The sequence below is a fragment of the Crotalus tigris genome, unplaced genomic scaffold, assembly GCF_016545835.1.
Source record: "Crotalus tigris isolate CLP2741 ecotype Arizona unplaced genomic scaffold, ASM1654583v1 scf7180000023635.1308423, whole genome shotgun sequence".
NCBI lineage: Eukaryota > Metazoa > Chordata > Lepidosauria > Squamata > Viperidae > Crotalus > Crotalus tigris.
Window position 1 is genome coordinate 884,379 of NW_024100092.1, and position 25,718 is coordinate 910,096.

Below are 25,718 nucleotides of genomic sequence, written 5' to 3' on the forward strand. Positions count from 1 at the left end.
TGTCAGACCAAATACTTTTTTATTTCACTTTTTATTTTACAGCATTTATAACATCTTGAGATAATATCCACGGAAAAAGAGCAGTTCCTGTACTTTTGGGGACTTAAAAGTCTTCCTTTTTCTGGACCATCTTTGTTGGAAAGTAGCAACATCCCTTTCTGATTGAAATCCACCCATTTATATAGTTCCATTGTAATATTCACTTCATCCTAGCATGAGGCTAGATACCCAATCAATGTTTGCTTAAAATAATATACAAATACAGATGTTTTCCTGAGTGATATTTAGAAATAATTTGCACATCTTCAGTTCCTCCCAAGAATCAAGTGTTTCAGAGGCAGAATATTAGCATATTGGGATAATTTTTTTAAATGTAGCATTTGTGCTAATCACATCAGCAAATACCTGAGCTGTTGTAAATATGGTTTTATATTCAGAGGTTAATAGAATATACTTGAGACAAAGTCATCTTACAGGATTTATTCCTGGGACAGTTTTAACAAGATTTCTAAGATATTCTTTGCAATGATATTCTTGCGGCTAAAAACAAAACCAACTATATTTACAGCAAAAAGATTAATAGATCAGGAGAGTATGTAGTATGTATACAGTTGCTGACACAAACCTAGCAAGCTGAAGAAAAAAAATGGAAAGAATGACTTGAAAGAAAATTATTTGAAAAATATATAACATGAGAAAGAAAAAGGGATATACTCTATTTACAGAAAGTGCTAGATTACATGAAGAAATGATATAGCAAATAGGAGTTTGGAATCTTCTATTTAAACATGGCTTTGTCCATAAAACTATCTGTGCATTTGCATATGAGAAAGTAAACACATATTTCTTGTAACAGAGTCAGAGAACTTAATATGCAAGCAGGCAGCAATTCTGTAGCTGAAATATTTGATCCCAATGAAATGTAGTACTTATACAGTCTAGAAAACTGTATAAGTACTACATTTGGTCTCAAACACTCAAACTGAGTGTTTGAGACCATTCCTAAATGACAGGCATAGATGAGGTTGTTTTTATAAGAGTTAGTATGAATTTTCTTGCATTATTTCCTGAACTAACCATTGTATGGTAACCATGCATTACTATTATTGAGTTTATGGCACTGGCCAGATATCTGCAGCAAAGGCTTCCCCTTTCTTCTCTTAATATTAGGGAGAATGGAGCAAGGCAGGTGTCACGAGAAGTTCTTAGGCTCCTGCTAAAATATTAAATGGTTTCCGACTAGAATCTTATTTTAGTAGAGGCAGAGGGTTTCAACAAGGACATAAAAGGCTTTGGAGAACAGCACGTATATTTGTATAGAATGTTTTATTAGATCAAACCATTACAATCTGTCCTCCAAGCCACCAAGTCTTAATATATTAATCTAGTTAATATACTTGCAGTGTTATGTCCATTACAAAAAGGCTATTTTGCTGTCACACAAAGTAAGTTTTCATTCCAAACCAATTTTTCAGTAAGCCTGCAGTACAAACATAAGTATAAAATTAGCGTCATCGTCTGCATTCTACTTCTCTGTAAACATTTTTATTTAGACAAACTAAGCCAAATGGAATTTATGAACCTAGAAAAAATGAAAATGAAAACTTTCAAATAGTACTTGACTGATATGCGAAGCAACACAACAATAGCTGGTATTTTAATTAAGCTGAAGTATATAATTATGTTCTGAGAAATGCAAATAAGTTAAAAACATAAAATCAAAGAAAGACTTCAGCTTCCTGAAGTTACATTTAAATATTGTCAAAAACAAACAGGAAAATACTTTGATGCAGTATTAATAACAGGAAACAAAATATACAAATACATTCAGTCTATTTGGCATTGTATTCATTCTCCACATTAAAACATGTACATAAGAATGAAGAGACAGCTAACAGAAAGTAACTAGTTCGTCGACCTCAAGTTTAAGTGAATTGTAATAGATTCCTTGCAAGTTGGCCTATAGACTGTAATCTTCAGGATAGTGTCTAAATTTCACCTCAGAAACTGATGAAGCAAGAAAAGGCACTCTAGACATTCTGGATTAATACCTGTTTCTACTACAAAATAAAGTCAACAGAACAGTAGAAGTAAAATATTAAAATCCAGAAAAGAACAGATTGAAAAAAAAGCAGCATAAATCATAACATTCAGTTTTCAGGTCAGACATTAGGAAAAAAAAGTAAACTTAACAGATCTTATGACTCAGCAGATTTGCCATGTTCTTATATTTTTAAAGTAAGCTTGGCCATATCACATTTTAAAACTGTTTACTGCTTAAGCCATGAGAAGGGATGACTGAAATCCCATTAGTTAAATTTTACAACAGGTTCTGAACTCTGCTAGTGCTTGATGATAGATAGAGCTCAGTTTTTACAATGCCACTGAAACATTGAAATAATAACCAGTACATTTTTAATGTTTTTATAAACGGTGAAAAAATTTCAATTTCTTTGAAGTCAGGTAGATGTTTTGGTACACCCATCTTTAGACATCTTCACTTTTCCTCAAGACTTCGCCTAATTGCCTCTTGAAATTCATCATCACCATGTGTATCTGCATAAAGATATCAGAACGTGAACCTGTCCCTAAGTAACAATTGCACAATTTGGATGTAATTTGGAAGAATCAGTAAAGTTTCCTTAATTAGTGCTCTATTCAACACAATTGAAAAACCATACATTTCCAAGTGAACATTACTCTTGCTATCCGTAATAGGAAGAGATCTTCAGGATACGTACCTGCAGAGTTAATCAAGCCATCATCTTATTATCTAAATGCAGAATGTCCGATCATTAGAACAATGGCCTTCAGCTTAAATAGCCTTTGATCTTCTACCTCAGTATTCCTGATTTTATATAAAATACCAAGCACAGAAACTAGCAAAAGGATGACTCCTCCCAAACCAGAGGATGTCTCAAGGGAAAGGGCACCTATTATCTCATAAGGACCTCACTTCTTCCAGAGACTTTAAACTGGCTCCTTCCTACATACCTAAATGCTCAAAGCTGCATTTGGTAGAAAGGTAAGCTGCCCATTTCCACTTTCAAGCTCCCCACAAAACTCCTGCGTATTCTGCTTATTGACTCCCCCCCCCCCTGGATTTTAAGGGGAAATGGAAGTGGGAACTTCTGAAAAGGCAAATTTATGTTATGCCCACCCCCCTCCAAAACAGCTTAAAATCTGTCCCCAAAACAACAATTCATTGCAGGAAGAAAGAGTTGGAGCTTTCTAAAGATAGAGAAAGAAGCAATTTGCCTTTTGGAGGCTTTGTGTTTCTTTTTCTCCCCATAAAACAAAGAATGTCCGAGGTTTTCTGTGCACAAACAGGTAATTTCTGTGGCCCATATCTAGATAAACATACATGTATGTGGGTCTGGAACAAACAGGGTCTGGACAGACATATAGCGGGGAGTAGGCAAAAGGACAGAAGCAGTAGATAGTGAATCTAAGGGGAAATAAACAGCAGAACAGGAGAAACAGTCTAGTTCAGGGGTAGGCAACCCAAAACACTTAAAGAGCCACTTGGACCCCACCAAAAACAAAACACTGGGAGCCGCAAAACCCTTTTGATATCTGAAATGAAGATAACACTGCATATATCCTTTTTTACCTTTATTATAGGTGTGTGTGTGTTTGTGTGTGTGTATGTGTGTATATATATATATGTATATGTATGTGTGTGTGTGTATACACACACACACACACACACACACAGGTTAAAAAAGGATATATGCAGTGTTATCTTCATTTTAGATGTCAAAAGGGTCTCTCTCTCTCTCTCTCTCTCTCTCTGTCTCCCTCTCCCTCCCTCTCTATCTGCCCTTGGTCTGCCACTCCTCTTCCCCCGCTTTTTCTTTCTCTCTCTTTCCTCTCTCTCTCTCTCTCTCTCTCTCTCTCTCTCTCTCTCTCTCTCTCTCTCTCTCTCTCTCTCTCTCTCCCCCTCCCTCCCTCTCTTTCTCCCCCCCCCTCCTATCTGCTGTTCACCTGGCAAGCTTCAAGCTGTTGTCCAACAAGCTGGGGTAAGCAACCTCGTCTCTTTTATGACTCATGGACTTCAACTCCCAGAATTCCTGAGTCAGCCTAGCTGGGCTAGCTAGCTCTCTCCTGCCCTTCCTGCTTCCTGCTGAGACGCAGCAAAGGGAGGAGCTTCGCCCAGTAAGCTTTTCAGCTCCTCGGAGAACACTGTGAGTGCACTCTCTTTTACACATACACACAGACACACACACACACAGACAAAAAAACACAAACACAGAGAGAGAGAGAGAGAGCGAGAGAAGCAGGGAAGCGCAATTGCCTCTCTCTATCTCTGTCTCTCTCTGCAAAGGCAGAGGAGGCTGGGAGCCACAGGGGAAGGTCCAAAGAGCCGCATGCGGCTCCGGAGCCGCAGGTTGCCGACCTGTGGTCTAGTTGGATAACCATTACTACTGCCAGTAGTGTTCTTACTTCCAGGACAAGACATCCCATACCACCACTCCTGGCCCCAATCTTCCCAGGGACTTCTATTATTCCTTCTCTGTTACCCATCAATATCCTTGATGTCTAGTGCAGCATAAGAACAGGCTGGGAAAGGAAGCCACTGAAATTCTTGGGTTAGAGAACATCTAGCAGAAAAAGCTGGAGATAAGGGCAAGGCACTTGCCTTACTCTGCTTGCTTCGAAAGTCCCCCTGCATTTTGTCTTTGGATGTTCAAAATATCCCCAGCTTCTCAGAAACAAACTAAAGTAAACCTAGGACAGGCCACATTTTAGTTCATGCTGTGAACTAAAGTATATTCATGCTGGTTCACATACAGAGGTAGTCCTCGATTCTACAATCATACTTGAGCCCCAAATTTATGTTGCTAACTGAGACATTTGTTAAGTGAGTTTTGCCCCATTTTACGACTTTCCTCACCACAGTTTTTAAGTGAATCATTGTTAAGTTAATAACCCAGTTGGTTAAGTGAATCTGGCTTCCCCATTGACTTTGCTTATCAGAAGATCGCAAAAGATGTTCACGTGATCTAGGGACACTGCAACCATCATAAATATGAACCAGTTGCCAAGCATCCAAATTTTGGTCATATAACCATGAAGATGCCGCAATGGTCATAAGTGTGAAAAATGGCCATGTCATTTTTTCCAGTGACATAACTTTGAACGATCACTAAATGAACTGTTAAGTCAAGGACTACCTGTATAATTTTTATATAATAATTACTGAAGCTTCTAAAGCTGTATCAAATATAAACCCTGCCTGTTGAATGCACATATCCAATTAATGATATCCGCAGCTGTAAAACAGAACTGCTACAACAAAGCAAACTGAGGTCACACAACTAGATATAATGATCATTATTGGCATGAAATTATGATTCTACCACCAGAAGAATTCATGTTGATATGCAAATATCTCTAGCATTATTAATCAGTCCTCCAAGACCTCAAAAATACAAGAAGTCAATGATACTTTTTCCTTTTTGCCAAAATGCACTTTCAGTAAAAAAGAAAACCAATCTAATACTATTACGCCTATACTATTTATTTTTATTTTGTATTTATTTGTTAATTACATATATATGTTGTCTAATGTACTGTGGAAATTAAAACATACCATTTTGGGCTCTCGTTACTTGCAAAATCTGTGCCATTGCCATTTGAATATCAATCTCTTCATTTTCTGTAATCAGACAAAAATATTTTAATCCTGCCACATTTCAATTCTAATAACTGGCTTTCTTTGTCAGATTTCTGTTGATTGGCAATAATTGTCTGGCTTTATTTTTTTGCAATAGAAAAACAGACATGGAAACTAATTCAATCTCTTCACAGGCAGGCTGCGGTCTTTCTGAAAGAGCAAGTTCGCAATTATTAAATTCTAAAACTTCCCTGTGAGGGCAGTGAAAGGAGCAAGTCTACCTAATACATACAGTGTAACATCTGTGCTTCTTAAGACTGTCCAGCATGACAACAATAAATCATCTCTTGATTATATTGCATCTGGAATGCCACAAATGGTGGAGGTGAGGGTACCTATCCTATTAGGAACTTTCTTACATGTTACAATCTGTTTGCTCTTTCTAAAAACACCTTGTGCACAGCCTCGTTTGTTAAGCCCATTCCCGATACTTAAAATAATAATAGATTTTATTATATTGCTGTTTCAATTTTACAAAAGTTTATTCGTTTCTAGTTATTTGTTCTGAGCAGAATTTTCTCTAGTGAAAAGTGCGAGATAAATTTAATAGCATGATGATGCTATTAATGATGAAATGATGTACAGGAGTAGAGTTCAAACGCCTCTCCCAGACCCTACTCCCTGCTTTCCAGCAGCAAGACACGGCATAGGGAGAATATCAGAAAAAGAATAGCTATAGGGAGTTATCTGCCCTTCTCCTGTGGAATTCCTGACAAACAGTCACTCTTTCTAAGCCCAACCCACTTCACAGAGTTTATGTCTATGGAGATTCTCAATCATCCAGGTCATAGTTATCCCAAAGTTGCTTTTTCCAAAAGGCAACTGGACTTCCTTAGGTTGGGTTTTTTTTTGGCGGCGGGGGGGGGGGGAGTTTCACTTCTCATCCAAGAACTGAAGAAACTTTGGTAAAACATTTTCAAAGAAAAAAACAAGAAAGTCCGGTTCCTTTTGGAAAAAGCACCTTTGGGACTTAACAGGGTTGTTATGGGAAAAAAGATGGGGGAGAAGTATTAAGTATATTCACTGCCTTGAGTTATTTATAAAAATAATAGAGGGTTAAAATCTAATAAACAAACAAACAAGCAAGCAAACTGCCTGGGACCTGGGAAGCAGAAATCAATGTCATCCTTTGGCCAAGGCCCAAGAAAAAAATACTAATAAGGAAAGACCAACCTAGCCCAGTGACAACTGATAGAAATAATTTCATTCTGGCCTCAAGGAATCCCTCTTTCCTCCTGCCTTGGTGAATGATGCTTTAATCTTGACCCACAGTAAGGGAAGCACGGTAAGTTAATGAAACTGTATCAGGAATGACCATGCTACCTTCAATAGCATGCCTGTAAAATGACTCAGTATTATTTTATTCCATTTGTTTCTATTAATAGACAACGCACTGAATGAAAACAAACCTTTGACTGCATCTGAAATGCTGTTTAATAAGGTATACATCATGTCAGCATCAATCTTATGAGGATCTAGAATGCGAGTTACCCGCTGAGTCATCTTAAGTTGATCCTCCAATTCTAGAAAGCCTTTGTCTCCAGAAAGAATGGTGAAAGGAATATGTTTTGGCAGATGTTCATCCAGGCGGCCCACCTGTGAAAAAATGTTATCTGAAACTAGAAGCATACACAGCTTAAGATCTCTTAGCAAGATATATTGTACACTGTAATTAGGAAGTGACTTCCAAGCAGAACAAAATGTTTTTCAATCTTTAATTACTGAGAGGTGATGTACAGAGAGGAATAGACTAAGCCATATCCCAGCCTACATATCCCCAAAAGGCAACTCCTCCCCCAGAAATTGTTGCGTCTATAATTCTTTCCTTGCAATCTCTCACTTGCCTTAAATTATGGTTCTCTACATAGCATTAGCCAGTTCATGAGAAAAAGAAATCAATTAAAAAGAAAACTGAAACCTTAAGGTGAATCTCTTATGGCCTCAGGAAATACACACCAATATTTCCTAACTTTCCTACATGTCCTTTGTGAAAATAAAAATAATGGATAAGCAAAAACTAATGCATAATGTTATGGATCGCTATGTACTACATAAAAGAATATAGTTAATCAACTAGCTTGAAATACATATTCATGCTCTGAAATGTAATTGCAAGTATGATAAATTCCTGAATTTTAAGGTTTTTAAAAGGTATTTATTTATTTGATGTCACCCAATATTAAAGTGACACTTATATGTCAATATAATTTTAAAGCAATCTGTGTAAGTATCTACATGAAAAGCAGTTACTTTTATGTCATAAAAAGAAAGTTAGGAAGTAATTTGAACTAATTAATACTAATACAAATGATGAATATTAAAGGATAGTAGAAATAATAAGCACTTTCATAACTGCAAAAAAAAGGAATTAAAAGGATGGAATGATTATACCAATTATACATATAGTGGTCTGAAAAACTCAATACTATTTTAGAAGTTTAATTTCTCTTAGTAATTTAATAGAACAGCATCCACAAAATCTTTACGTTTTATTTATCTTATTTGGATATACCAATTTAAAATAACTTTGAAGAGAAATTATCAGAAATTAAGCCATGATTGGCTAAAGTTATACTCCAATCACTGACTGTATACCAGGTAAGAAAAAATGAAGTGTGTTTTTACCATAACAATATGTTAAAATTAAATTAACTAGCCCTAAATTAGGGTTTCCTTAATTACCTTGCAAGAATGTCAGTGACCACTAGAGGGAAAATTATTTTTGATGGATTATGTGCCATCAAATTGTTTTCGACTCTTAGCAACTACATAGACAGATAGGGGAAAATGATACCGAAAATTCTAACTCTCCTCCTTATGGTCATTTGTAGTTCTACAGCCTCATTATGGAGCTTTAGTTATTTGATCAGTACAAAACCTGAAAACTTACATGTACACAGATTGCAAAATCAGCAGCCTCTCTCCTTTTACCACAGCGTGGATGAAGAAAGAAACACCCAATCTTGTTAAGATAATTAAAGATCTTGCAATTCACAGGGGGTTTCCAATGGCCACATCCACCTAAGCAATGAAAGAGGAATGGCGTAATCATTAAAACTATCTAGAGTCTAGACTGCCATGTAAAAGAAGTTTTACAAAAAGTTTTAGAGGTGACAACACTAAAAAACTGTAACCTGTATTTTTCAAACTGTTCATCTATGCTGTACACATTTGATATACACTGGATTATATATTTCCAATTCTAACACTCTTACTGAAGGATTATGTACAGATGGTATAATTCTTGACCACAATCAGCTAGTGGCCAGTTAATGGAAAAACAAATTTTGTAATGAAACCAGATGGATAAAGAGAGACAGTTTGGCCTAGTGTTAAGGCTCCAGATTAGAAATGAGTGGTCCTTGGTGCTTTCTGAGTTTGCTTGTTTTTGCAGACATTTCATTGCCCAAACTAGTTAACATCAGAGCTAGGACTAACACTGATGATGTTACCTAGTCTGGATAACAAAACACCTGCAAGAAAACAACCAAGCTCAGAGAGCACAAAAGACCCTTCATTTCAACCCTGAGCTACAATATTCTCCTTTATTGAGACTAGAAATTGGAGGACAGTGAGATCTTTGGCACAAAACCAGCTGGGTGGCCCTCATCCAGTCACTAACTCTCAGCCCAGTGAAGGAGGCCAATGCAACCAACACTTTCAAAATCTTGCCAAGAAAACTGCAGCGACTTGTCCCGGCAGTTGCTGGGAGTCAACAGTGACTTCCCAACTGCCCACCTGGTAGGCGATTCTTACCAAGCTGCCTGTTTATATTGTGAGACTTCTACTGTTGTGTTTGAACTGTTAACTTCTTTCCTTACCCTGAAAGCCCCAAATAAAAGTTCCTTGGTTGAGGGTTGCAGGCAGTTGATCAAAAAGGCTTCCCCAATTATCCAAATCCATCATTACAATGTGAGACATGGTACATAAGTAATCAAGGTCAGGAAGATTGCCTTCATCTATATGTAAGAAAGAGGGAGAAAAGTATAGCCAAAATGTTTATGCATTTTTTCAATTGTAGAAATATATGTTTCATATGACTTTTAAAATTTAATTGTCAATATAAATTTAAGCCATAAAAACATAGTATATTCACATAAGAAAGTTCCTTTTTTAATATACAGTACATCCCACATTATCAAATGATGCCTTTTGGGCTTCAAATGATTACTTTGAAAATCAGAAAACATAGAAGAGCTAAATCTTTAACAGGTACTGAAAATGGTTCTGATTTACACAATCATTCCCAACTGGGAGTAGCACCAGAAAGATTTACAAGAACACTTATCAGCATTTAAAAGGTTAATTTCTGCTAAGAAGGTAATGTTGCCTATGAGTAGTCAAGATGGGCATAAGGAAAAACAACAAAAAGCTTTCCCCTACCGTGTTTTCCCGAAAATAAGACCCACCCCAAAAATAAGCCCTAGCCTGATTTTTTTGGGATGGGCCTAATATAAACCCTACCCCAAAAATAAGCCTGGAGAGGTGGGCATGGCCAGCACAAGAGGCGGTGAGTGCGCAGGGCTAATGGTGTCCATCAGTAGCCTCAGCCAGCCAGCCCCTTGGCGCAGTGCAGGTAAGTCCTAGCGCAGAGGCAGAAGCAGGCGATCCAGCAGTGCTGCGCGGCCGCCTGGCTCATGGGAGGCTCACACAGCGGCACTGGCAGCAGGCGCAAGCAGAGGCACAGGGGGAGGTAGGCGATACCGATGTGCCACACGGCCACCTGCCCCAGTGCAAGCTGAGAGATGATGGGACAGAGTGGGCAACGCATCAGGATTGCCTGCCTCCCCGTGCCTCTGCCTCCGCTTGCTGCCAGTGCTGCCGCACAAGCCTCCTGTGAGCCAGGCAGCTGCGCAGCCCGTCTGGATCGCCTGCTCCCCCCCCCTGTAGATATGCCTGGCTATGCCGCATACTTTTCACCCAGAGGGAGACTGGAAGCTTCGTCGACTTGCAAATGAAGCGCTTGGGAATGAAGCGAATCACTCCATTTCAAAGCGCTCCATTTGCAAGCCGACGAACCTTCCAGTCTCCGTCATTTCTCCAGCTGGACGAAAAGTGTTTGGGCGCCTATGTTAGCTCCTAAGCGAACATCTCCCATGCCCAGTTGATCTTGATCTCTTGGGAGGCCATCACACTGCCAGCCCACTTCTTCTCCCCCTCCCCCACCCAAGTTAGCATACACCTGCCTACCTCGGTGACAATGGCTGAGACTGACATCGCGGCCGGGCTCCATGTTCCCGGCAGACAAGGCCTCGAGGCGGTAGCGGCTGCACTGGCTCCGCACCTGCCACCTGCCGCGCTTCTCCAGGGGGATGCTAGCGTTGAGCCATGCAGCACTCAGGTTGGCGTTAGAAGGCACCCGGCGCCAGTGCTCAGGAGTGGCGGCCCAGAAGACAGTGGATAGCCCTGTGGAGCCGTTGGGGATGATGCTGGCGCTGAGCAGAAAGAAGATGAGCCACTGGAAGAGGCCCCACTCGCCCAGGAAGGCAATGGCCTCGTCATAGTTGAACATAACTGGCGACAAGCAGGCTGGACGAATGGCGAACGGGCTCAGCTGCCACGGAATGGCCGCAGCCCAAGATGCTGCTCTCTCTAGCTCTTGCTGGCCCGGGTGAAGGAAGGACGGAAGAAAACCTAGCCGGCCGCTGGCTGTAAATGGGAAGAAGCAGGGGCCGCTTCAGGAGGCTGCCTGTGGGTGTGGTTTGTATACAAAGAACCCAGGCTGAGGCTTTGTGAGTTCTTGCACGGAATCACTGCCCGCCTTTTTTTTTTCTTAAAAAAAATCTGTTGAACCAGCTTTGCCCCATCTGCCCGTGCCTCTGTACTGTTTAGCCCTGGATTTCTAAGAGGCGAGGCAGTGTCGGGGCATGGGAGGCCTGGCTGCAGGAGCCCTGACATAAGCGGGTACAGGACACGTGGGGCAGCTTCTCCCTTCCACCTTGCGGCGGCAGCACCAGCATGATGCGCCATATAGCCGCCTGCTGCGAGCAGCCACAGAAATGGGCCAGTGGCCATGTAGGCTCCTGCTGGATGGGGCTTTTGGTGCTGTTGCCTTAAGGTGAGGCAAGTGTCAGGAAAAAAATAAGACATCCCCCCAAAATAAGACCTAATGCCTCTTTTGGAGGCAAAAAACCCCCATAAGACCGGGTCTTATTTTGGAGGAAACACGGTAAGCACAAAACTATCTTCACCATGAGGCTCCACAATACCCTGAAGCAAGGCGAATATAGTTTACAAGAGATCCAAAAGAGGTTCTATAGCTGATGTGACTGCCAATTCTCAGACACAGAATCTGCTCATTATTGCTGTTTATTTCTTTCCTCAAAATAATCCACATTTCCAGTGTCAAGCCCTAACATCTTTTAATTTCTATTTTTTTAGTAAAATAGCAAAATTTTTAAATTATTACTGGTACTTGCCCAAGATTACATCTCTATTATTGAGTCAATAACCGAAATAAAGTTTCTGTCTATTGATTACTACATAAACAAAGTTTGCGTTATTTAGTAATGTGGCTTATTAGTTTTATCAAATGCTTTGCACTGGCCCTTCATCAGCCTCATTAGCTGTACAAAATTTGAATTCCACCTACCTTGTTCAATCATTTCAGAAAACCTCCTAGCTTTCTTTGCATCTTCCAGTTTCAGCTTTTTTACATCTGAAGAATGTGTTGACGCTACATCCTTCTCTGAACAGGACTTCACAGCAGAGAAATGGAAGACATTATTTTCTGCTTGTGACCCAAAAGATAGTTGTGGCTTTTGTAAAAAGCAGTGCTTATCATGGAAGTGCTGATGAGCAATGGTAATATTACTAAAATGTTTGTTACATGAACCACACCTGACTATGTAGAAATCTTGAGTAGTTTCTTTGCTTGGGTGGCTTGTGATATGAACCATTATGTCAGAATAGGTTTGTGCTGTAGAAGAGCATGAAGTGCAACGAAACCAAATGTTGCCTTTTTCCAACATGGCTTCTTGACATTTCTTGTGGTCAATCTTCCTGTTTTTTTTGCAAACATATTTCTCACGACAACCACAGTTTAGAAGGGTACCTTCTTCCGCTATTTCATCATTTTTGATTGAGGTTTCTGCTGTCTCGGACACACACACGTAATCCATGCTATGTATGCACCTGAAGTGAAGTAAAAATTCCTCCTCAACATCAAAGAAGAGGTCACCACAAAATCCACAGAAATATTTAATCTGTACAACATTGTTATGTCTACCCTGGCAGTGTCGCTGCAGTGTTTCTATTTTCCGAAAAGTCATTTTGCACGAGCCACAGCTGTACCTGTGAAAATGATGACTCTCTAGTGATTTGCAATGTTGTTTCACACTGTCCTCTGAGTTAAATATTTCCTCACATATCTTACATTGCCATTGGGAAGGGCTTTCATCCACCTCCATCTGAGTCTGCTCTGGAGAAAGTTCGATAAGGCTTGAAGTTTGGCCTTCTTGTTTAATCGAAGGGTCATACTGTGAATCAGAAGGTATTGTTAGTTCATCTTCAGCAATGGCCTTCTCGAAATAGAAATTATGTCCATCATGAAGTCCTGTTACATGAATAAGGACATCCTCTTCTTTCTGAAGGGCTATTTTGCAAATTTGGCATGAGAAGATGAAGTTAGTCAAATGTGCTCCTCCATGGAAACGGCTCATGTGCAAGCGGATAATGCTCAAATTTTCTGCAAGTTTCCCACATACACCGCACTTGTAGCAGATTCTGTTTTCAGCAAAAATGTGTTTTTCTGCCAACTCTTCAGAAAGAAATGCCAAATCACACTGGCATACCCAGGTTTTGACAAGAGAAGTTGTGTGAACTGCTTCACTATTGTCTCGCAAATCCTTTTTCCATTTTGAAAGAGTTTCATTCTTATCGCCATTCAATTCCAAATTTCTCTTCAGAGAAGATTTCAAAAGGCTTGCATTATTTTGCAGGTGAGGGACACTTTTATTCCGTTCATTGATGTGACAGATTAATAATATGGATTCTTCCATTGTGGCGATAAGTTTAATCTTAGCAACATTTCTGCAACTATGTTGAGTAATTTGGTCATCGTTGACAAACAACGTGTCACAACCTTGACAGAAACTTTTGGCTTTCAGTATTTCTGCAATTTCGGAGATGCAGTTTTTTGATATAGCTACAGGACCAGCATTACGACACTGGATTCTAAAACAGAAAGAGACAAACATATTTGTAGCCATCTATCTAAAATTTGTTCAAGATCATCTAAAAAAATCCCATATTGTCAACATTTCAAAATATTCAAATACATGCCATTTGTTGAGCAAACGCCAGCTTAACAAATAAATCACTAGAAGTGTTGTCACAAGCACTAACATTGCCCCTATCACTGTATTTTTTAAAAAAACTTTTAAATATAGGAAGTCATGAATATATGGTGGAAATCCATGCATGAAATAAACAGCACTGAATTTTGTCTTCACCAAAGGGAAGAACGTTTGGGAAAGGCAGTAAAGACAGAATTCATCACTTTTATTACATGCATAGAATTTTCTACTTTTCAGCATTTAATAAACACCATTTTAAAATACAAGGAGTAAGCCAATTACAACAGCAGAACATAATTAAGTGACATCCAACAGGTATTTGAAGGGAGAAAAATTGGCCTGTGATTGCATTTTACAAATGGGAAGTTTTTCACAAACCTGAAGTGTGCTGTGAGCTCTATGTGGGATTGCAAAACCTGATGACAGGATGAGCATTGCACTTGGAAGGGAACTTCTTTGCATAAGGAGATTAGGAGATTCTTTGCGTAGGCTGGCAAAGGCAATGGAAGTGGGCTCCCTGATTTATCTGCAATGAATCAACAAGGCAGGGTTACTTAGACTCCTTAGACTCCTCCTCACTCCTGCCCCAAAATAGAATTTATCCACCTTTCCTTACCACCGTCTTCCTTTGAAATGCACTAAATCATCAGCAGTCTGATGCACAACGTGTAGACAAGATTTTATAACCAAATAACATCTACTTAATATTGTACCATATGCATAGGTTCACATTAAAAAAAAAAATTCTCTACCAACCAGATGTTGCTCGTTGCTGAAAGGTATCTACAGAATGCAAACTTCCTTATTTGCGAGGCACTGCAGTCCTATGACAATGAAAGTCTTTTTTTCTTGAAAGAAGCTATAATCCAAGCCAAATACCTGTCTGCTTCAAGAAAAAAATTATCCTGATGGCTTTTCCTATCTTATTTTATTTTATTTTATTTATTTCACACCTTTAGCTAAAACCTTAATATCTTTTCAGGGAGCATTTTAATTAGTAATTTCAGCCCATTTTGAACAAAAAAAAAAAAAAGGAACATTACAGACAAAAGAGTTCATTTCAGTCACATTTCCAGACTGGAGCATTTTCTTAAGACACACGGAAAATCATGTTTGAACGTACTGCAGTGTTATAACCATAGATTAAAATATAACCCAACAATCTATGCATTACCCCACACACCAGAGATAAAAATATGTATCTATTAAACATACCACTCAATTTAAAGGCCTGAGAAAAATGATTTTTTCCAGACATATGCTGCAGGCATTCATCTCTTATACTAAAGAAGAGGAAACAGCAAGGACACGCAAAGCACTGAATAAGCTGAGGAGGGTAATTTCTCTCATGGCCATCATTTTTACCAACCTGAATGGAGGGAAGAAGAACACAAGCAGGACAAAGTTTTGAAGAAAAAGAAAAACAGATTTCAGAGAGAGCCATTTTTCAGTAAAACTGATTTATTTATTTGTATGCCACCTTTATTTTTACAAATAACGCAAGGCGGCAAACATATCCAATGCACCTTCCTGCACCTATTTTCCTCACAACAACAGTCCTGTGACTGTTGACTAGCCCAAGGTTTATGTTAAAAAGATCACCATAATTTAATTTGATGTTTGTGTTGTTTCAACAATACTTCAAATTTAAAAAGTCTGTTGCGATAAGTCTGAAACTGAGCCTTACAAGTCAAAAATACTTCATTTATTTTTGAGCCTTACAAGTCAAAAATACTTCATTTATTTTTTATCAAAGGTTCTCCTTTAAAGGTTGCCAACCTTAAGGGACACATAAAAAAAGTCTTGTTTCATTCAGATCTACTAGGAATAATCTAAAGAATGCTGGTAAGAGAGCTTGGGACAGGCCCCATTAATGTAAGACTTCCACTTTCTCCATCTCCATCTTTTGCTCTTCATTTTCATGACATCCCTTTTCAGGAGAGCAAAGAGGCCAATTATTGGTGGAGACCAAGTGCCCCCATTTCCCCCTCTCTCTGCAGAATAACACTTTTAATTAGCTTTCTTGATCTTTTTTCTGCTGAAAGCTAACAGGCAGAGGGAATTAACAGTGGAACTCCCAAATTAGTGAATCCCTTCATTTATAATATTCAGAACAAACTCTAATTAAAAAAATAGTTAAGAATGGTGAATAAAAACCAAGGAAGGTTTCTTTCATACCTAAATCTAGATGCTAGTTTTTTTCCAGAAAGCACTTCTTTGAAACATAGGAGAAACCTGCTTTCTGGATGAAGACAGAAAACTAACTCCCAGCTACAGGGGAGTTAAATTAGCAAAGGAATGGAATTTGCAAGTTCACAGATTATTTCAATCATGATTTCCCTCCATGAAAATAAATTTCGGTCAGGGAAACTACATATAGCTTTATGTAACTGATTCGTCTAAGGCAGGGGTGTCAAACTGCCGGCCCGCAGGCTGGATGCGTCATAGTGAAACTGCGCCCACCCCATTGCTGACAATGGAAAAAAAGTCACGATATGTCACAACACATCACATGACGTTGCAAGTTTGACCCCCCCCCCCCGTCTAAGGAGAAAAGAACTTGCTACTTTTATCAATATATCCTTAAGTTCTTGCCTTAGACAAAAGGTGTCCACTATATTGCTGATTACTTGCAAATCTGTTGCCACAGACTATGCAGGCAAACATATTAGCTGGAGGTCCATGTAGAGTAATTGTGGGATCACATGGAGAATGATCAAACCTAAGAAAATAATAGACATAATTAGATACAATGTATTAGGCAGAATGTTTTATTTTCTTTTTTCTTTTACAAAAAACAATCATTATGACCTTCTAGCTTAATTTAACATTAGCCAGTTAAATAAGGTACATACATTAATTCAGACTATACTTGCGAAAGTAAAAAAAAATCCTAGCATCAACCTATATGAAGCTTTATTCTGATCACTTGCACCTGGAAAAAAAATATTGTAAAATTATGCCTAGTGGTTTGTTGTGGCAACCTAATTATAAAAATATGCAAGAGAACTGTTGTCTTTTAAAGTACATGTATCTAATTCAGAATTTTTAATCAACATATGAAATCTATGAAGATGGTTAGACAGACAATTTATGGTACAGTTCCTCCCTCCAAAATGCATGAAAATCCAAATCCAGTGAAAAGGACACAAAAAGATGCATTTAGAATATTAAAATGTATTTTATTAGGGAAAATTGCTGGCAAAAATATTCTCCAGAACAAAATGTTATATTAGAAGAAATATACAAGAAAGCATAAAAAAAATCATGCAAACTTTTCTCATTGCTATTATAGAAATTGGAAAATATAAAACTTAAAAGTGGGGGGGGGGGACTGAGCAAAGCTAAACTTGTTAATCCCTGCTGTTATAAGGTTATTTGTATGATAAAAAATATTACCTTTTAAGATGACCTAGCAGTAAATGCCCATTGTCAAACTTTCTATTGCAGTGCATTATGGGACATAGAATGGATTTGCTGTTCGATGGGATCTGATATGATTTTTGAGATAATGTTCTCCTTCCTGAGTTTACAGTGCCTGGCTTGAGACCTAAGGCATAAAACAGAAATATGCAGATTTACACAATTATACTTCAAAGTAGCACAGTAGAGTATAAGAACAAGACAATGTGAGAAACTTTGATTACAGTTATAATTTATCTCATGCCTATATGTATAATTTATCTCATGCCTATATGTTACAGCTGTTACAAAAGTTTGAAACTGAAATCTTATACTATTTCTTTTCAGTCTATCCTATATAAAGATTCCAGAGTTATTTCATACATGCTAATTTAGGCTTATGGAACCTGCATATATATTAAAGCTAAAAAGGTAAAAAAGTAAAAGGCAAATTGTATATTGCTAAATGGTTTGTTACAGTTGATAGTTGTGATGACTTCCAAAATCACAATAGATCTGAGTACAGCTCTTCACATGAAATATTTTGAGCACTCAGCATATGCCGCAAAAACACTATATATGCAAATAATTCACACCATTTAACTGTGGTATTTTCCTAAAGCAAATGATGAGAATGGAACATTTGTGCTTTCTAATAAAAGCTATTTTTTTTGTTCTGCTTCCTCCATTTCACACTCCTGAAGCAACCTATGGTTAAGGAGAACTATTTCTTTGGAAGAACAGGGATTCTATTCTGCCTTTCTCCAAATGGCAAAGTAGCCAATTACCTGGCATTTTTAGCCACTGATTCACACACAATCTTGCTGCTTCTGTGTCACTATGACCCCGGATAAATTCCAGTTCTTGCAGTCCATGAGCATGTTGTGAATCCAGTTTTTCCTAAAATTCCCAATGGTTGGAAAAATAAATTAGCTGAAAACTGAACAGGTTAAATGAAAAAACAACTAAAGAAATACAAAACAATTATAAATCTATGTTGGAAAAATAAATGTAATAATCCTTAGGGAAACACTCAACATTGCTGCTAGTGAAGGGTAGCGCTACCAGCAGTCGTTTAGCTTAGCTTCAAGTTTCTAGTTAAGATCATTTAAAATGTACTATATTTCACCGTCATTTTAAATTTGCTATGTTCTCTGTATTCAAAAGGGAAGGAGATATTAAGATAGAATATTGTTGTGTAAATGAATTAAAAGTAGAAACTAAGAGAAGTAGCACATCACAGTATTTTTCATTAGTGGTAGGTATAGGAGGTATATGTATAGAGACTACTGAGTCTCTTCTAGAATGGCCATAAAGAAGTTAGAAGGTGGCAAATGATATACTAAAATTAGTGGAAAACCCAGAAACATACTAAACAATTGCTGCTGATCGGGGAGATTTTGACTGGATACTTACAGCACATGAAATGGGGTTCAAGAATGATTTTTTTTTTCTTTTAATGACTCTTTAATCCCTTGCATTGGGGTGGAGTTGGGGCACCTGAATAGAGCTCAAGTGTTTACCGGATAGATGCTCTTCCTGACACCTACATGGAGTTTGCAGCAGACAATTACTCATTGCATCTAGAGAGAGAAATATCTGCCACTACCTGGGATCAAACTCCTAGCCTCCTGATTGTGAGGTGACAACTCCAACTCTAGGCGACTGCGCTGCTCAGGTTTAAAAATGAATAAAGTAAAGAAATGTTTAAATTGTGTTCCCAATTACACAGAAATAACCTTGTAATACTTGTGCCATAACTAATCCTGGGGAAGAACCATACCTTGAAAGCTTTGTTTTTCTCTTCCTTCAGCTGTTTCTCTACTTCTACATGGCGTGCCAGGCGATCAAGGGTCGAAGCAACTTTTGCTTTCTGATAATCAACATGGTCTTTGTGTTTTACATTTTTCTACAGAAGAAGAAACCTCTTTGAAATAGCTAGTACAAACTGCCAGAAAATTCAACCACCACTGTCTCAACTTTCCAGGAAAACAAAAGCACAACACAGGAGTGTCCTAGTTTTTCATTCAATGAATCAATTTGAACTCTGACATACATACTGTAAGTAGTTCAAGTTTAAGTCAAAGATTAAACATAAAAAAAATCAGAAAACATTTATGGATATACAGCCATATATTCTGTACTATGATGGAAATGGCTCGTGGGAACCCTATTAAACTCTGCAGCTTATCGAAGTTAAAAAAAATCATACAATGCCATAACCTTAGAAAATAACAAGACAAGGTAGAGAGGAGAGCTGAGGAAAAATGTCATGTAGAAGGCAAGGAAGATGCACCAAAACAGTTGCCTAAGAAAGGGCACAAAAACATTTTTTAAAAAATATCCAAAATGTTTAGATAACATTTGGAACAGTCTCAGACAAAACTTCTACTTCACTAAATTACGAGGACCAAGAGGAGGAGGTAAAGCACAATCAGACTTGTAAGACCATTATTATAGCTAATTTCAATAAAAGAATTTTTAGCCTTTGTGTGAAATTAGCTAGTGGGGCTCACATTCATAGCAGTGAATGACCCAAAGCAAACCTGAAAAAATTACAATTCAATCCCACAAAACAGATACTAGAAACTAAGCACACAGAAGACCTGAGTCAGGGTGGGCTCATACTTTGTTAACTGGAAAAATCTCTCTCTCTCAACCAACTTGATTGAAGTAGGATTTACAGGGTACTCTTTTCCTCAGATTACCAGATACACTTTTCTTCCCACCTTATGGCTAAAAAACCTGGCAGCACATCCCTAATTATTCTGCTATGAGTAAAAAGAAAAAAATGCTTGTCGGCCAAACAGCCCTAAGGGAATAGGTTCAGCCAGTAAACAATAGCATTTTTTCTTAAAAAATGGTGATGGTGGTGATGAAATCTGATCAATTTTATTTTGCTATTTATGAAGAGAAATAATAATCTTGCCTCGTCTCCAATCAAAGAACCCCCAATATTTTCTATTCTAGAATCTTCCTACAACTACAATGCAAGATGTATAACTGTTTTATCTTTAAAGACATGGGTGACAAAGCTTCTAAACAGATTTCTGGTCGTGCAATGGAACTTCTTTCTATATACTCCCTCTAAATTGGAGGGAGGAGAACCACCATTCTCCAGAAAAGACTTGGAAAAGTGTATATAAACAATGACAGTGAATTTGGTGTAGCGGTTAAGGCATCAGGCTAGAAACTAGAGGCCATGAAACTAGTTCTGGCTTAGGTATGAAACCAGCTGGTGTCCTTGGGCCTATCATTTTCTCTCAACCCTAGGAAGAAAGCAATGGCAAACCACTTCTGAAAAACAATGCCAAGAAAACTGCAAGAATTTGTCCAGGCAGTCTTCAAGAATTGGAAATGACTGAACAGAGGAAATATATATCTTATTTCACAACACTTTTAAGTTCAAGGTAAAACAAATGGCTTGCAGGATCATTTGGGCAGACCTAGCATGCAAAGCATAATTCTTCTAGATACCAAGGACAGATAATATACTTATATATCATAACTGCATGGAACCCAAGTTCCTATTAATTGACCTGCATACATGAAACATTTCCAGTTCTCACTTACAAAAGAGAAATAATTTTAGCCGATTCTCCCTACTTCCTACATTTTTCTCCAAATTGGTTGAGAGAGATGACAGAGGAGGGGGGAAAAAGCAGAAAAAACTGCAGCCCTAACATCTCGAGTATTTGCTAGTTGTGGAAAGCCAAACTAAGCTTGATTTAGCAAAATCTGTACAGGTAGTCCTAGACTTACAATCATTCATTTAGTGACTATTTGAAGTCACAAAAGCACTGAAAAAAGTTAACTCGTGACCTTTTTACACACTTATAACTGTTGCAGCATCACCATGGTCACATGATCAAAATTCAGATGCTTGGCAACTAATTCATGATAATTGCAGTGTTCTGATGTCATGTGATCAACTTTTGAAACCTTCAGACAAGCATAATCAATGGGGAAGCCAGATTCACTTCATAACTGTGTTACTAACTTAACAACTATAGTGACTCACTTAACAATTGTGGCAAGAAAGGTCATAAAAAGAGGTAACTCACTTAACAACTGTCTCACTTAGCAACCGAAATTTGGGAGTCAATTGTAGTCATAAGTTGAAGACTACCTGTATAATAAGCTAGAATATACTGGACAAATACTAAATATTTTTTATAAATGTATAAATCCTGGATTTAAATTTATAAATACCAATTCATAAATAATGGAGGTGGCTGCTGGAATGAAGATTCCTCCCCCCCCCCCCGATCTCTATCCAATCAACTTTTTGGTTATTATATTGATGCATTCTTGTTGTGTTCCCATTTCAATGGTTATGTTATGGTTCTGTTATTTTACTTCTGTTCTGTTTACACTCCTTTCATTTTCTTCTTTTTTATTATTGTAAGCCACCTAGATTAGCCCCATGGCAAGATAGGGGGCAAATAAATGTAACAAATAAATAAATACAATTTCTGTCTAGATCTTTAACCTAGAGAGGGTTATTTATATGTCCCAGAAGTAAAAAAATAAAACTATAATTATCAATCAATCATTACCCACCTCTCCTAGTTTTGTCATTTGCAACTTTTATAAATGTTTCCTCAATTCCCTCATTCAAGTCACTGATAAAAAGATTGACCAGCACAAGGCTGAATCAGTGGTTCTCTCACTGGATGCTCCAGCACTGAGAAACAAAACCCTGAAATTCTTGTGAAGTCTATTAAGTGTAGATCTTAATGGTAAAACTGGGATGTTTTAATGCAGACTTTTCCTTTTTGATTTAGAGGCATTTAATACCAAACCAGGCAGGAGTTGTAGTTGTACCGCCAAAATTCAATAGCAAAGCAAGATGCAAAGAAACAATAGAAACCAAAATATATAGTCCCAGGAATAGAGGAAATGGCTCTGGACACAGCACAAAATTCTTTGAAAGATCATGGAGATGCCCACTCAATCTTAGATTTAGAGTGGTTAACAATATTTATTTATTTAGTTAATTTTTCTGTGCCCGTATCCCCTACAAGATGATTCAAGGTTACAGTCTGGAAAGTGCTTGTTTGGCAACAAGAATATTATAGTGCCTCCTTTCTATCCACAGGCTGGGTAATAATTTGTTGTTAGTTGTTTCCACTTAGTACACAATAGCAAGTAATAACAAATATTTGGACAATTTGGCTTTTTCCAAAATGGTTGTTCTTTCCATTATTATCTATAATCAGGGTATCGTCAGACAGGGTATCGTAATAATGCTGGAAAAAGAAATGCATTTCTTGACATAAAACAAGGGGAGAAACCAGAAAAGAGCAATGTATACTTAACAAAGAAGAAAAATAACTTGAAAGAACATAGATCCGTATGGAACACTAACACAAAAATAACCCATGGCTTCTTGTGTGGGTTTACTTCTTAGTTTATCAAAATCTACAACTACAATTTAAGCAGTATTCAAAGATCCCATTCTAAATAGAAACAACATGCAATTTGCTTTTAAAATATGAAAATGCAGGTACCTCTAAAATAAAACAGTTCTTCCTTCAAAACATAAACAAGAATTACTGTGCATATGCATCAGACATGGTCCCTCATACTGTAAGAAGTTTGCAGAAAAATACTGCAAAATAATTCCAGAGAAAACTAAAAATTACAGCAAAACTGAGGAAGCACTCACTTCAGAAGAGGTATCAAATTCCTCTTCATTACTAAGATCGATGCATTCCAGGACAGGTCTCAATACGCCTTCCTAAAAAAACAAACATATTTAGCAGTGGGGTTTTTTTCCACTTATGAGTGCTCTCAAAATATGAGAGGCAAAAGTACAGCAAATTAGTTATTCAGGTTCATTAGAATAATTTTTATTTGGGTCAATTTTATATCACTCATTATAAAGAACTGTGGAATGGCCTTCTGTCAAATGCCTTCTAACCAAATGATCAGAGATTTCATAACCCAAGAAAGTTTTTTTTTTAAACTGCACTCATTCCGACCCAATCATAATCATAAAGGCTCCTTTGGCAGTAATTATACTAAGAAAGTATTAAAAACATTTATTACAGGCATAGACCAGCGTATACCAAGATGATATGCTTTCTTTCTTGAGCACAATGCTCTCTCCTCTTCTATCTCCTTGGAAGACTTTCCCAACTTAGTTTCCCCTTCAGTTCTGAGAAAATTATGACTGATAAGAGTGCTTTTAATACTGAGGGGACATTAAGCTTAAATAAGAATTTTGAAAACAGGACATATAATGACTTAATAAGACTTCTATAAATACAATTGAAACAAGCTGATTAGAAAAGATGTTATATGTTGATGTTATAACAATAACATCAACAAATACTAGAAAAATGTTTTTACCCAACTTGGTATGTATTGAAAATATTAAGAATTATATTTGTTTAATGTAGACAAAAGGAGAACGTTACTGGAAGAAGAGAGGATCAAGGAAATATATGATCAACTAACACATTGATCAATTATAGAAATTATTATTTTTAAATATATGAACCCAGACAACACATTGTTTACTAAGCACTAAAGAATGTTATTGGGAAAAATTAATAAAATATATTTTAAAAAAGAAACTGTTTAACTTTTAAAGATAGGATACAACAGAGGTGTACTAAAATCATGTATGCCATTAAACATGTAGAGGCAGGTAATTTTTTTCTTCCTCTTTCACAGTATTAATATTCAGGATCCTTTACCAAAATTAAATTTAAGGAGATTTAGATTCAATAAAAGAAAAAAAAACTTTTATATTAAGAATTTGCTACCATATGGTATAGTGATTGCTACCAATAGCAATAGCACTTAGACTTATATACCACTTCACAGTGCATTCCAGCCCTCTCTAAGCAGTTTACAGAGTCAACCTATTGTCCCCCAACAATCTGGGTTCTCATTTTACCGACCTCAGAAGGATGGAAGGCTGAGTCAACCTTGAGTAGGTAAGACTCAAACTGCCAAACTGCTGGCAGCCGGCAGTCAGCAGAGAAGCCTGCAGTATTGCATTCTAACCACTGCGCCACCAGGGCTCTTGAAAGGTGATTCAAGGAGACAAGAGAAATCTATAAGTGGAATGGCTGTTCATGGCAGTTGGCTTTGATGGCTACATATGAAATCCAGAAACAAAGAGAGTACATCCTAAACTGCAACTACTGAAGAACACTGGTATTAAAAGACTGCTTGAGTTCTAGGACAGATCTGGATAAACATTATACAATACAAAATGCTCCATCTTACTGATCTCTAGGTGATCCTCCAGCACTATTATGTTTACATGCAAATTGTCTACGTACACTAACAAATTCAATATCTTCTTCAGTTTCTTCCTGTTGAAAGGAATTGTCAGTCTTCTTAGAAGCCTTAAGATATTCCATTGCTGTGTCTGAAACAAACAAACAAAATTACTTAAAGGTTACTATTCACATAATAATGCACAAATAAATCTATGGTTTTGTTTCTTATGCAATTAATATTGTATTTCCTGGCAAATATTTAACCTTTTTAAATCAATTATAATACATTGTACAAGACCTGGAGTATCTACAGACAACTAGCACTGAAATCAGGGGACATCCTAAATGCCAACCCAAAAGGGAAGATACCAAATACCCTTTTTTCTTTACTTATTGATAATAATAGCATAAGGGAGTTGTATAATTTAGAATTCACCCTTTTATCAAGTCAGGGAATTTGTTGGGAAAGTTCTATAAACCTGAAATTGGCATGCTTCCACTAGCTTACCTGATAAGTGAGAAAGTATAAAGTGTTAATTTAAGTGCAGGGTGACATCAAAATAACCATACAGAAGCAGAAGAGCAAAGCTAAGCCAGTGAGTCGGGAAAATCTGTGCTAAAGAAATGAAAAGTTCCAAGGCGCAGGCAAGAGAAGCGGTTACTACACCATTTCCTTACCTACAAGGATGCACTAGGGTTAATGGAATTAGTAAAATTCCGAGTGGTTATGAAAGGCCTCCATTCACTTCGCCGAAAGCATCTGTCAAGAATAAATGGGAATAGAATAATACAAGAACATAACGCGTGATGGGAAAATGGGTCTGGATAACGACACGGACTCCAAACCGGAGGGCGAGGAAGCTGCGGCAGCGCCCACAACGCTCACAATCAAGCCACGTGAGGACGACGGTGATGCTGACGGTCCCTCGTATCGCCTGCAGGGATAACCAAGTCCTCCCCGCCTCGTATCGCTGGCCCGAACCCTTCGCAACTCGGCGCCAGAAGAAAACGGAAAATCAACCGTCAGCTCAACGAACCGACGTTTAACGTCGCGAACGAGCTTCTCGCCCTTTGCAAACGTCCGTTGGAGACGCAACC

The 25,718-nt window shown here is 37.8% G+C and overlaps 1 protein-coding gene across 3 annotated transcripts; it reads right to left on the minus strand.

Moving 5' to 3' along the window:
- ZNF451 (zinc finger protein 451) lies at positions 1–25,711 on the minus strand. 3 transcript variants are annotated; one of them, XM_039320263.1, is made up of 16 exons: positions 25,299–25,711; positions 24,681–24,769; positions 23,051–23,122; positions 19,163–19,288; positions 18,168–18,279; positions 17,377–17,527; positions 16,573–16,699; positions 15,193–15,346; positions 14,356–14,503; positions 12,273–13,855; positions 10,871–11,329; positions 9,502–9,639; positions 8,571–8,701; positions 7,090–7,276; positions 5,597–5,662; positions 1–1,480 (listed from the first exon to the last, which is right to left on the minus strand). In XM_039320263.1, the coding sequence occupies exons 2-16, from the start codon at positions 24,759–24,761 to the stop codon at positions 1,437–1,439; spliced, it is 3,579 nt and encodes a 1,192-aa protein (XP_039176197.1). In that variant the 5' UTR covers positions 24,762–24,769; positions 25,299–25,711; the 3' UTR covers positions 1–1,436. The 3 variants fall into 3 exon arrangements, with proteins under 3 accessions (XP_039176197.1, XP_039176196.1, XP_039176198.1); XM_039320262.1 differs by having other exon boundaries at positions 1–2,556; XM_039320264.1 differs by lacking the exon at positions 10,871–11,329 and having other exon boundaries at positions 1–2,556; positions 25,299–25,707.
- Between the last annotated feature and the right edge of the window lie 7 nt (positions 25,712–25,718).